The sequence below is a fragment of the Hippocampus bargibanti genome, linkage group LG14 (genome assembly GCF_051943395.1).
Source record: "Hippocampus bargibanti isolate YZ-2025 linkage group LG14, ASM5194339v1, whole genome shotgun sequence".
Taxonomy (NCBI): domain Eukaryota; kingdom Metazoa; phylum Chordata; class Actinopteri; order Syngnathiformes; family Syngnathidae; genus Hippocampus; species Hippocampus bargibanti.
The window spans coordinates 17,647,919-17,662,086 of record NC_142747.1 but is presented as its reverse complement, the minus strand read 5'-3'; the positions used below and the strand labels follow the sequence as shown (position 1 = coordinate 17,662,086).

Genomic DNA, 14,168 nt, shown 5'->3' with positions numbered 1-14,168 from the left:
AGGAATTAACTTTTTTTCTGATGAAAGAAGGTTTCTTACGCCGCATTGATTGTTTATGTTTTCCGAAAACTCAATATTCTGTGGGTCCTAAAATTTGATTGAAAATGACAAAAACCCTGGCACTGGAGTGCACACATTTTTTGCACATCATCTGGCAATGAATGAGTTGAAACGATATAATAATAATAATAATAATAATAATAATAATAATAATAATAATCACAATACTACTACTACTACTAATAATACTAATACATTTCATTTCTAAGCGCCTTTCAAAACTCTCAAGGTCACTTTACAATGTATTGCACATACACGTAAAGAAGAATTTACCTTAAAATAAAGGTTTTTAAGCAAATGGTTGTAAAAGATGAATTGCAGATGCATTGTAAGAAAAAAGATGAATACAAGTGAACTGTCCCAAATTGGTTTCAAATGAATTAAAAGAAAAAGGTGAAGCCATTTTCTGATTCATTCAGTGATTCTTTCGCATGACACCAGAGTGAGCACACGTGACACACTTTGACAATCGAATTTGGCTTTGCACGTGAAGGTCAGTGTGAATGGCTACTTGGCTCTGTCCAGCCTGTAATTGGCTGGCGACCAATCCAAGCTCAAAGTGGGTTAAAATAGCCCTGATCCCATCTGCGACTCTGACCGTGTTAACAATAAGACATTTGATTTATAAGCCTCTATCAAAACTCTCAAGGTCACTTTACAGTCACAGGATAAGTTTTTCTGTGGGTGAGCAGCGGCAGTCACACGCACCAGCGTTCACGCAACACGGAAGTAACTCAAATAGATAGAAAGATAGCTAGCTATCCAATAGATAGCTAGTAGCTAGCTAGATAGCTAGCTAGCCAGCCAGCTAGATAGCTATATAGATAACAGATAGCAAAAGGCTAGCTAGCGAGATAGCTAGCTGGATCGCTTTGTGTCCACTTCGGCTTAACACTAGCCTGTGGTGGGTTCTTGTTCGGCCCCATAATCGTAAAAGTACTCCACTCGATAGCAAATCACATCTGCACTCAAAGAGGGGTGATTAAAAAGAAAATTGGAATAATTGGAATGATTAATGATAATAATAATATATTTCATTTATATCAATTCGTGTATAACTTGAAGTGCGGTAGACCAATTACTAACTTCTCTGTGCAGTGTATAAAAATCATTACAAAAGGGCACTTTCAGTTGGCACAAATTATGGTGTCGTTCAATGTGAAAAAATACTGCCACAGTGTAAAACATTGAGGTGAGATGAAGCCATTAAGTCTCATTGTTCCAACACCTGTGTTGATTACGGATCTCGCTTGATCTCACCCGCCTTATCTCTTCACAGCTCGTCAGTCGCAATATCCGTCAAGGACAGCAACGGCACATTTGTGAGCACGCTGAGTCTCATGCTGTACAATGTGAGTGAGAGAGCTTTGCCTTGCTTTGTTGCACATAACCTTTTCCACTTTTTCATTGTGGTTGCAAAAGAATCAATATTGGTCCCAAGTGCATAACTCTCTTCTATGTGTCGAGATCATGTTATTTATAGAAAAAAAAAGTTATGAACTTAATTTATTCTGGAGTTTGGTTGTTCTTCATGAATTTGATTTTTATTATGTTTTGCCACAGTGGCGGGCCGTGGATTTCATCGCCAGGCCTTCAGTAGTGCTACTTCTGAATCAAGATGGAAAAAAGTTTGGTGTGATTGACGTTAAGTCCATTAGAGGCTACACCATGAGCCTGGAAATAACAGACCGACCTTTGCTGATGATTTTTCTTGAAAAGTCTGTTTTGAAAATGGCTTTAACAGTAAATCGCCAACCAAATCAATTACAATCTCCTCCTTCAACCTTTGCGGTTTGACAAAACTGCTATTAAATCAACACAATATATTTGCTTATGCAGCTCGCTAACGATACTATGTGCTAGCTGTGGTCAGTATGCACTTATCACTAGCCACTTGTGATCAGAGCAGTTTTCAGCAAACTACGATTGGCTAGTCACGAGCCGATTATAATTTGCGAAAACTCTGACGTTGCCCAGCGCCTTCAAAAAGGCCTCGGTACCCCTTTTGGGTTGCCAATTTGAAATCTGATTGGTTTGAGCAACAGTTTGATCGACACGTGATGCGACAGGGCCTGCAGAACTGATTGTGAAGGCATCCAGGTAGTTTTTTTGGCCCTGGTAACACACGATGGCTGAAATGTGATTGGTTCAATGTTTAAATATGAAAACAAACATCTGGAAGCAGCGCGACAGGGGAAAAGTAGTCAATAGAAGCTGAAAGAAAATTTGGGATTATTTAATAAGAATTGTATCTACCCCGGTCAAGGATGTCACAAACGTTTATTGTGGGACACTTGGAACACCATGAAAATTAAAGGACATTTAAAAACAACAATTAACATTACAATAAGTTCGACAAGACATACAGCAAATAAGTGTGCACCTTATCAACCGAAAGTAGATAAACTTTGACTACGTACACGTTTAGACTGTCTCTTCTGCCCTAACCAATAGTTGGTGTGTAGACAGCGAGCTTAACAATCTTCCAATAATAACACAAAGATGAGAATCCACCGTTTAGTATTTTTGTGGAAGTCTTTCTTGTAAAAAGATTGTGCCTGAACGAGTCAAAAGAAAGAGGATGGACATGTATGTAATCACACCTCTCCACTGTTAGATTACAAAATGGCTACTCCACAACTAACTATTTCCACAAATATGGGACACTGAGCTGCATTGCAATGGAATTACTGGGGGCAGAACACTGACGTTCTCTCTCGTAATTACTCTCGTTCTGTCTTTCTCTCGCAATTACTCTGGTACATCGAAACTCTTGACATGGAAGTCATAATGACAAAACATTATAAAAAAAAGTAGTGAAGACGACTTTAAGAAAAACACATTAAGGTTTCTCTCACTCACTCTCACTCAATAGATCCATCAAGATCCGTGTGCCGTAGGGGTGCCATGATGGATGTTTGGAGAGTCAGAGATCTCCAGCGCTCTCGGTTTACTTAGGAACGTTAAACATTTTTGCAAAACAACAAGACCAAATAAATTATATTTTTGTTGTCATGGCAACAAGCCAGTTCCAAGAATTCATGGACATTTTTTTTTTTGTTTAGGCGTGCAGAGAAGGCTTTGCAGGCCGTGACGGTCCACCAGTGATCATAGATATATCGGTGTGAATGTATAATGAAGAAACATTCACAGGATTGTTACAATAAATACAAATTGGAAAATTCATTTCACAATAAATTTTAAGGATGCCCTATCCTGCATATTTACTTTCATCTGAAATGTAATAACTGTTAAAAATATGAAATGCTGACGTTTTTACAAACACTTCAGCAAAGCAAATAACAATAATAATGATACATTTCATTTTAAGCGCCTTTCAAAGCTCTCAAGGACACTTTACAGTCACAGACAAGCATAGGTACTATAATAAATAAAATACAATCACAAATAGAATACAATAAATAAAATACAATTATAAATAGAAACAAGAGATGGGTGGGGTTTGAGATAGGATTTGAAGGTGGGAAGAGAATCGATGTTACGAATGTTGGGAGGAAGTGAGTTCCAGAGTTTGGGGGCAGAGCGGCTGAAAGCTCTGTCCCCCATCGTGCCGAGATGGGCAGGGAGCACACAGGTGGAGGGGAGGAAGAGGATCTTCGGGAACGAGAGGGAATAGAAATTTGAAGAAGGTCAGATAGGTATGGGGAGGGGCAAGGTTATGGATAGCTTTAAATGTATAAAGAAGAATTTCAAAGGACAACCGACGTCTCCGGGCAAGTTGTGTACATAATTTGTAAAATGGCTTCAAATGACATCTACTGTGCGTATTTTACAAAGATTCCACCGCATATAGCTATATTTTACGTTTTAAGTCTCACACTGAATATTCCGGAAGTCTTGTTTTTGAGTTGGTGACGAGTCTAGGTCACTGAAGGAACGCCTCTGACTGAGAAAGGACATACCTTGCATCACCTCAATGCATTTTGCGGTACTTTGTTTGGTCAGAAAACTTCGTGTTGATCCGTGTTGATGACGAAATTAGAAGGAAAACACATAAATAACGCAATGGTGAATCGTTGTGTGTTGTGACAAACATTTTGAGCCCATTGAGCCCATGTATTATTTTTACACACGGAGCTTTGTCGCCATCTTCTTCCTGTTGACGAGTTGAAGTTTGCGGAGAAGTTTCTGAGTGACACCAAGGAGAAGTGAATTGCAATAGTCAATCCGGGACGTAACAAGACTATGAACAAGGATAGCAGTGGTGTGAGTGGTGAGACATGGGCGAAGACGATTGATATTGCGTAGGTGGAAGTACGCAGATTGGGTTAAGTTATTTATATGGGAGTGGAAAGATAGTATGCTGTCAAGGATGACACCTAGGCTTTTGACGCGATGGGAGCGAGAAACAGTCGAATTGTCAATAGTGAGAGAGAAACTGTTAGCTTTGCTCAAATGTCTCATTCCAACTATCTTTTGTCTAGGATTCAACATACAACCAAATGCTCTCCATCCCCATGGCCGGTTTGGCTTTGAAGACCAGAGTATTTGCAGCAGTCAAGGCCACAAACCTGGACAAACGGTACCGTGATGTTGTTTCTTTAACGTCGACCCAATTTTAAAGATGCGACGTGAATAGCTCAATGGCCGACGGCATTGACGCGCCGACCACGATGATATTATACGATGATATTATACACGGCGCCAGACCGTGACAGACAAAGAAAGGATTGTGTGTGCTTTCACATGTGGAGTTAGATGGCTATCTGGCATGCCAAATCTCATCGTTTCGTCCCCCTTTGCAGTTGGAATATCTTGATGGACTATTGTTACACAACCCCCTCGGGGAATCCTAATGATGAACTCCGCTACGACCTCTTCTTGGGGTAATGTAACTTGTCCGCGCACCACAAAAGGGGAGCTATTAGCCATTCATGCCCGCTTCGGCTCAATGCAACAATGTCAGAAAGTCCTATCTCATATGCGTGGCTTTCTCTGTCTCGACGCAGCTGCTACAAAGACCCTCAAACCACCGTTTTTGAGAACGGCAAGAGTCAGATGGGACGTTTTTCCTTTGAGGTTTTCCGTTTTGTGAAACACCGGCACCAGAAGATGTCCACGGTGTTCCTGCACTGTGTCACCAAGTTGTGCAAAAGTGACGACTGCATAATGTTGATGCCGGTTTGTCATCATCGCCACCGCTGACGTTGGGCCAAACAGTTAGTATTCCGAATTGACCGATTTCGTTTTCGGCAGATCTGTGGGCGGCGAAGAAAGCGCGACGGAGGAGCAAGCCTCGGTTCGCCTCCGGCCGCCAGTGACAACGCCGTTCTTAGCGCCGGACCAATCATCACCAGGAGTGGTATGAACTCACTCTTTCGACTGATTGGGTTTATTGTTTCGCGTTAACATGGACAAAAGGCAAATGCTGCTCTCTTGTGCAAAGGAAAAAAAAACATTGCCAGAGGGGGTGCCGATACAGTGCTCATCAGACAGCACAGATTGCATTTCATCTTTAACTCATTCACTGCCAGACAATGTGCAAAAACGTGTCCATTCCTGTGCCAGGGTTTTTGTCATTGTCATCTGAAGTCCGGGACCTACATAATATTCAGTTTTAGGACTATATAAACATTCAATGCAGCGGAAGACTCAGACTCTCTTCTTGAATCAGAAAAAAAAGAGTTACTTCCTAAAGTATATGGGTCTGGAGTTATATGATCTTGAAATGGGGCGGATGTACAAAAGGTAAATGCTTCCCCCTCGTGGGAGTGAAAACATTGCCAAAGGTCGGACCAGCGCTTTCCCAGCGCTTTAAACTAAAACCCGGACAAATTCGGGAATGGCGCTCCACATCATGCTTTTCAATTCCCGAATACATTCGGGAATGACAGGGAATGAGTGAAGAACTTTTTTTTTTTAACATGAAACATAACAAGTGTGTTTTTTCATTCACAGATGATACTTCCATCAACAACACCCTGCTTGGTAAGCAGCTTTCTGCAATATTGATGAAACATACGATAAGTGTAAGATCTTTCTATGATACTGTGATTGAACACAAGGGATTATTAGAGAAATTGTAGTTTTTCAATTTTTTAACACATTTTTTTTTCTGGCAGAAAAACAAACAAAGTGGCGTCGTGATAAATTTCATGTCAAAGCCTTCCGGTTCAAGTTTCTTCTATTGGCCACACATTGTGTTTTACCTTCCAACAGCAGGCGACTCCTCGCAGCCGATGAATCCGGTGACCACAGCGCTGATCTCAGGCGTGGTCATCCTGGGCGGGATTAGCATCGGTTTTGTGCTGCTGTCGCTGTACCTCCTGCAGAAGACACGCCTGCCTACATCCTCCTCTGCTGATGTGACCTCAGGAGCTTGGAATCCTGCTTTTAAATGAACACATTAAATTATAAATACAGTGATATCTTGGCTTACGAACTTAATTGGTTCCCAGACAGTGTGTAAGGCGAAAAGTGTGTATCCCAAAAATTATTTTCCCCTAGGAAACCATAAAAATGAGAATAATCCGTTACCAGGTCCCCATAAAACATAAATTTCTAATTTCTAAGCCTGAAAACTACACAAAATATACCTTGTTTTATGTATAATTGATGTGCTATGGTATTATCATTAAATAAATAAATTACTGTATAATAAAGTCGTTTTATTTACCTTTGTGATGGTCGTTGATGGCTTGATGAAATGGAGTCGCCCGTTTCATCAGCATTAAATACTTGATGAGGAACGTAGCCTTCTTCTTTCACCATCTTGAAGAATGATCCCTTGTAGGTGCTTTCTCTGCGATAATTTTACCTAGTTCCTCATCAATTGTGTTCTGTTTAGCTGGGTTGATAGCTTTTTGCATCAAGTGTACGGATGGCTTGTGCAGGTTATTTGTGGAGCCCGATTGATGGGAATTTTAACCTTGCAGTTTACACTCTGCCTTTGAAAGTTGAAACAAGTACAAATTTCACTGTTTTCTCTCCATTTTGTCACTCTCTGTCTGTCGTCTGCCTGTCTCTTTAATGTTTAAACCACCTCCCCTCACTGCTGCGTTCTTGACCAATCACGTGGCTTTAACAGATGACTGGGGGCGGGGAATAGAGTACCAAAACAAGCCGGCTGCCATTTTCTTGTTAGGAGAACGGGTTCGTTTGCGAACGACACATCACTCATTGTGGTAGCTCCATGTGTATCCCGAAAAATAATTTGTATGCCAAGGTAAAATTTCCATAAATTTAACATTCATAAACCGAAAGGTTCGTAAGCCAAGGGGTTCGTAAACCGAGGTATCACTGTACACTGTAGTGAATTAATTTGTACACACATCATTAAATGTGTGTTTCAGGTGTTGTGTACGTGCATTATTGACAAAATATTCTCAGTACATATCTCCAAAAGAAAAAAAAGGATCGTCAGGTTTGATTTTTATAAGGCAGAACGATTCAGACGGGAGGATCCATGCCATTACTATGACCATAAAGTATAGCAGAAGCATGATATAAAAATAGGTTGCTGAGTTTCTCTTTTTCCCCCTTTTTTTTAAATCAAGAACATAATTTTTTGAGATGCTTTAAAAAAACTAGATTTTCTAAAAAAATATACTGTAGGTTATTCTTGTAATTGTTGAATTATTTAACTCATTCACTGCCATTCACAAATTTATTCGGGAATTGAAAATATGACAGAGCGCCATTCCCATATTTGTTCTGGTTGTGTTTTTTTCATGCATGCGTGCCGATAAAGCGTTGGCCATGGCCTTTGGCAATGTTTTTTACCCTCCACAAGGGCACATCATTTCCCTTTTTTCCATGTTAGCACTTTGCTCCAGTTTCAGCTATTGTTCAAGCGCTATATCACCCAATAACGTGTGTATTGCATTGTATTTTGGACAGCCACACTAATTTCAAGCTCATATAACTCCAGACCCATATAATTTAGGAATTAACTATTTTTTTCCATGCTGAAAGAAGAGAGTCTAAGGTTTCTAGCGCCGTACTGAATGTTTATGTAATCCTAAATTTAAGTGAGTTTGACAAAAACCCTGGCACTGGAGTGGACACTTTTGCACATATCTGGCAGTGAATGAGTTAAATTTAAAAAATGAAATGTGAACGTGTATGTATGTTCAAACAACGTGACGTTAATAATATAATATTTAATATTAACTATTTTTGTTTAACTGTTCTGTCTGTAAAGCTGTTTTACAACAGTATACATATACCATTTTGGTTATGGTCATGCTGATGATTAATTGTGTGATACTATGAATACAGTTATTATATTTACCTATCACGATGTACAACATACTGTACTTATATTTACTTAGATTGTAAATTAGAAAAGGTTTGCACACTATTACTCAAAAGTCACCTCTAATGATATGGATTTGATCCACTTGTATACTTTTATATCCAATGCCTTTTAATGCAATGTTATTTAATATAGAGATAATCCACCAATTTTATAATTAATTTGTGTTATTTTACTCAGCAGTCATAAAAAAACAATGAGAAATAGTTACTTGTTTGATATGTTCATGTCAGCCAGTTGCACATAATGGCATTATTATTAAAACATGCATGAAATAAAATGTGTTCACTTAATGTTATATATTTGTGTTCAGTGAACAGATTTTAACACTGCTATCCAAAATTAGGTGGCTTCCCACATAATTTTCTGTCCTCACTTCGGGAGGCGCAATTGGCTTTTCCTAGTTATTTATTAAAAAAATGTTCATATTCTTCATTCTTTCATATATTTTCCTTTCATATATTTTCCTGGCGATGACCTGTTAAATGTCTAAACCTCCCATGCGTGTGTCTCCATCACACACAAGGAACAATGGAACAAGTGGAGTGAGAGAGAAGGGGTCCTCTGCCTTGGGTGACTAAAATCTTTTTTCACACACGTAGAAATGTGTAAAAAGATGAGCTGGTTGGCGTCATCTCATCACATCACTGCAAGATCCATTGGTGAAAAGGACGGTTTCATGCAACAAAGAGGGTGCAGAAAGTTCTTAAGATTGAAGACTGTGTCTTTTTTTGTTGTGTCACATTATTTGTTGTTTAGTTCTTTGTTTGTTTGTTTTGACTTCACAGCGGCAAAATTATGATCGGAAGAGGAAAGGAAATAAAGAAGGAGAAAACAAAACACAGGAGCTGCTGTAAAGGCAGCCACTATTGCGGCGCCATCTTGAAGTCACAACAAAAAAACTAAATAACAAGTAATGGTTATTAGCAACAAATAATCTATCTACCGTATCTACCTACCGTATCTACCTACCATATCTAACGACCGTATCTACCATATCTACCATATCTACCTACCGTATCTACAATATCTACCTACTGTATGTACCGTATCTACCTACCGTATCTATCTACGGTACCTACCATATCTACCTACCGTATCTACCTACCTACCGTACTTACCGTATCTACCTACCATACATACCATATCTACCTACAGTATCTACCATATCTACCTACCGTAGCTACCATATATACCTACCGTATGTACCGTATCTACCTACCGTACCTACCATATCTACCTACCGTATCTACCTACCATACCTACCGTATCTACCTACTGTACTTACCGTATCTACCTACCGTACATACCGTATCTACCTACCGTATCTACCTACCGTACTGACCTAACCAACCGACCGACCTACCTACCTACCTACCTACCTACCTACCTACTTAACTACCTACCTAAATACATACATACCTCCCTCCCTACCTTCTTACCTACCTACCTATCTGTTTATTTATTTGCTTGTTTTACTTGAAAATCTCACCCAAAACATTGAAACCAGGGCTTAAATATGTAGCTTTTGTAGCTACCACTTTGTTGACCAGTGTCAAATCAATTGAAACAATTTCAGCTTTAGAAAGCAACATTCAAAAATACAATTTTGACCTTATGCGAAACATGTTTTATTCATCCATCCATCAATGGCTGAATAAAACATGTCTCAAATAAGGTCAAACTTAAATTTTGACCTTATTTGAGACCTGTTTATTGGAGGTCATAATTGTAATAATGGTATTTTTTTCAGCTTCCTATTTTTCTACCCCATTCCAAGGAAGAAGTGACTGTTCAAATGTTCATGATCGTTTCAGGCCTTCACAAAAATTGCTGTAGAGGTCATCATTTGAATTTGTGTGTTGAAATGTAGGGCGGACTCGAAAACAAGCATGATATGGCTCTCAAGGAACCGGATTTCCCTACTGCTTTTATAGACTTTAAATTTAATGAGGATTGAGTTTCTCCCTGATGAATTTACAATCACTTCTCATTGTGTTAACACTACTTATACAATACTTTGTTACAGCTGCAGCTGTTGTGAAAGCGCAATAACAATTAGGATGTATTGTATTGTAAACATTTTCATTGGTTGCCAGGTCTGTCCTACCAAACACACATCCACCATTTCATTTTACATAACGTCTCGAAATATGCATAAATGTTTTACTTTGCCAAGGCGGTGAAACTCCTCGACAATGAAACCTTAATACGAATTCATTTTCTCAACAACGTTCACTACAAGGAAAACAAGTTTAGCACAAATGTCTAATCCAAACACAACGATATAATGCTAATATACAACAAGCAGCTCATGAAATTCTCCTTCTTGGTACTTTTTTTTTAGAAAAACACCCAAGCTATGATTTGAACAAATCACAAAACTAAGACTGTTAAAAAAAAAGTTTTTTAAATCAGTACAATAAAAGAAAATCTGTGGGGAGCAACAAAGGCTGCCGCAAAAAGCACTTTGGTGTGATGAGATGCAGATTTTCTATTATGTTTGTGAAGCTTGCTCCCGCCTACCCATCCCAGACATTTTAACGATTGATTGCACTTGGGATAAGGCGCATTGAGAAGCGATGTTGTAATTCAGCCCTCCATTCTTCTCCAGTTTACGGACAGAACTACTTCAATCAAAAATAAACACGTTTACGTCGAATGGAAGGGTTACATTTATGATAAATCAATTCATTTTTTTGGTGAAATGTTCAACGGCTACATTCATAGCAACAGAGTTCAGACAATGTGAATGATACACATTAACACATGAAATCATTTCCCCGTAAATTGAGAACTGTCTTTCGCCTGACAGAAACAATACAGAAACCGCTTTGTTGCACTAATGCTTCTGTTCCATTCTTACCTCACTCGTGAACAAGAGTCGAGGATACTTGAACCCCTCCCAACTTGAGAGGGGACTCTATTTTTTTCTGGCTGAGTACCATGGTTTCAAGATTTGGAGATGTTCATTCTCATCCAGCTTGGCTGCGAACTGCTCAAAAATAAGAGCTTAAAATGGCAGCTTGATGAGGCCAATAGAAATGCATTAAAAGCCAATTAGTTGGCAGATGATCACATGAAATTGGATTGGATTAGCCTTTATTTGTCTGTGTAAACTCTCAGCCGTACAGGAGTGGTCCATCAATGAAAATGTATCTTCAGCCGTCATCTATACTTCTTTGAAGGTGTCGGACATTTCGCTTCTCATCCAAAAGGCTTCGTCAGCGTACTAATATTTGCTGGTAGCTCTGGCCCTATTTATATATACAGTGAGACCTCAACTTACAAACACCTCAACTTATAAACTTTTTGTCTTACAAACTTCAAATTTATGAAAATTAAACCTTATAATAAGCACTATTTTCATAATACACACCCACCAAGGCTGGCGGAGTGATCTTCGGCGGAAGCGCACGACCGAACAGCACCAGAGGTTAAGTTACCAACAGTCCTTATGGAAGGTGACTCTCCTTCCATGAGCCATCAACGAGCATCAAAAAGGTAAATAAAACTTTATTTTACAGCACAGTTTATTTCTTTAATTACATTCGTCATGTAATGCGCCTCTCTTTCCAAACAGCAATTCCCTTTGACCTTCGACCGCCAATGCCATACCATCAAGCCATAAATGACCATCACAAATGTAAATAAAGTGACTTTATGATACAATGCAGTGTATTTCTTTCATTCTAATACAATAGCACATTTATTATACATAGAATAAGTCTGTGTAAACTCTCAGTCGTACAGGAGTGGTCCATCGATGAGAAGGTTTCTTCAGCCGTCATCTGTACAAAAGTGAAGGTTTCGGACGTTTCGCCTCCTATCCAAGAGGCTTCGTCAGCGAACTAAAGTCTGACTGGTCGTATCGGCCCCATTTATATATCCCTAATGTCCAGACCTGGTGGCGCCGGACACAGCTATGATAGGTCCCTACTCTCAGGTTGGGGGGGGCGCGGGACCCCCCCCTGTGGCCCCACTGATTGTTCCTACATTCCTGACTAACGATTGGCCTATTCCCCCCACTCCCCCCGGTTTCACCTCATCAGCATAACGACCCTCATCAGCATTGCGAAAGTTGCCTAACCTGTTTTGCCTGAGCAGGCTATTGTATGAACGATCCAAATTGAACCTCACACCACCAGACCGGTTTAATGAAGGATTTTGTTGTTTTATAAGAATCGCCTCTTTTACCCCCCTTTCAAACCATCTATGTTCTTTCGCTAAGAACTATTTGTCTATAGTTTCGGACTCCCTTGAATATCGATATAACGAGACTTTACTGTACTTATTGAGCTATCTATCTACCTATGTATTAGCTAGATAGCATTGGATTGAATTTGCCTTTATTAATTTTACAGTGGAGAAATTTGCATTTCACAGGAACCAGGTTAAGAATTCCTGGTCTGAATATAAAACGTGTATTCGGAGACAATGTATCCATTTAGCTCAGGTATTCTCATGCTGGATCTTGTTTTTAAATGAGTAACTCACTCTGAACAGTCATGCACCGTCAATTAAAATCTAAAAGCTATTTTTCCTTTAATGGTAATTGTACTGGGGGGGTTGAAATGGTTCATTATAAGAGTTATTAATCCACAGGAAGTCAAATTACCCCGGAAACAGGAAATCACTGTTGCTTAGAAACAGCCATAACAGAAGAATAAATATTTTTAAAAGCTTCCAACCTGATGATGAAGGAAAAAGATGAATTTGCGGTGGTAAAGTCGCAGTTGATTGTGGTGAGTTTGATATGAAAAATGTTGCTCCATATTGCTTCTTTTGCGCCTAGGGAAGGAAACAAAAAAAAATGATCCGGTAGGAGTATTTCCAAGGAGTCTGTACTGTATTTACAGTCATGCAGTATTTCCACCGGACGGAGTCTAATCACCATTTTCAAATTTAAAAAGAGTACCCACTACCATCACAGTTCGTGTGATGACCTGTGAAGCACAGGCATATTTAAGACGTATATAGACCACTTGTGTCTAATTGAAGATCTCTCATTCTTTATTTGACACCAAGGATATGCACTCTGTGTTTTCTCATAAAAATGTGCAATTGTACGGATGACATAGAATAAGCATTAACTCATTCACTGCCAGACGATGTGCAAATATCAGAATCAGAATTAGAAAGCCTTTAATAGCCCTACAATGGGGAAATTTGCTACTTATAAACTATACTGAAGTCCAAGATGTCCAAGATGGCGCCCGAGTAGGCAGCCTCAGCAAGTGCTCTCATGAGCCTTGCTTTTTTTGGTCGTTTTTGTCTTGTTTTGTGTTTTCTTTTGTCACTTTGTGTTGTTGTGCATCGTGTGGAACGGATACAGATTGTTTTTCAGCATTTTTGACCACGACATTCATCAAGGAGGAGACTGTGCTGAGCGGTTGCGCCTTTTCGGCAGCATGAATATGCCAGTACTGTTTTTGAATGGGAGGAATGTCGGAGCCATTCGACTGCCATCGCTGGACACCAAAGGGGCCATTGTGCTTTTTTGCGCCTGTAATGGGCAGCATCTTCACAGCCCCGCTTTGTTTAGCGGAAAGGTCAGTGCTGTTGGACAGTCTGCGGCTGGGTGGATGCATGGCTTGAGGAACCCGCGATAAGAAGAAAGGAGCGTCAGCGCAGAGCGCCGATGCGTATGTGGAACTGTTGCGGCTTGGAATTGAAGCAGATTTATGTGGAACAGGGGATGTGAGATAATCTCTTTTCGTCAATGGATGCTACAGCTTCGTGTTTGCTTTCAACATTTAGCTTGTAGTCGACGTGCACATTCCACCATGAAAGGCAAATCCAATACAATCCAATCCAATGTCCCTGATCC

The 14,168-nt window shown here is 39.7% G+C and overlaps 1 protein-coding gene and 1 long non-coding RNA gene across 2 annotated transcripts in view; one reads left to right on the top strand and one right to left on the bottom strand.

Moving 5' to 3' along the window:
• The window catches only part of zpld1b (zona pellucida-like domain containing 1b), a 10,380-nt gene extending 3,093 nt beyond the window's left edge, over positions 1 to 7,287 (top strand). Inside the window, exons 4-10 of the mRNA XM_089013776.1 lie at positions 1,340 to 1,412; positions 4,506 to 4,603; positions 4,827 to 4,907; positions 5,031 to 5,202; positions 5,278 to 5,383; positions 5,980 to 6,009; positions 6,241 to 7,287. Coding sequence (XP_088869902.1) covers positions 1,340 to 1,412; positions 4,506 to 4,603; positions 4,827 to 4,907; positions 5,031 to 5,202; positions 5,278 to 5,383; positions 5,980 to 6,009; positions 6,241 to 6,422 — 742 coding nt within the window. The 3' untranslated portion in view covers positions 6,423 to 7,287. The remainder of the gene's footprint in view (positions 1 to 1,339; positions 1,413 to 4,505; positions 4,604 to 4,826; positions 4,908 to 5,030; positions 5,203 to 5,277; positions 5,384 to 5,979; positions 6,010 to 6,240) is intronic.
• The window catches only part of LOC148888636 (uncharacterized), a 36,767-nt gene that overhangs the window by 7,764 nt on the left and 14,835 nt on the right, over positions 1 to 14,168 (bottom strand). Inside the window, exons 3-4 of the long non-coding RNA XR_016117168.1 lie at positions 13,030 to 13,129; positions 6,231 to 6,411 (exon numbers count right to left, since the gene is read on the bottom strand). This is a non-coding gene — a long non-coding RNA (uncharacterized LOC148888636). The remainder of the gene's footprint in view (positions 1 to 6,230; positions 6,412 to 13,029; positions 13,130 to 14,168) is intronic.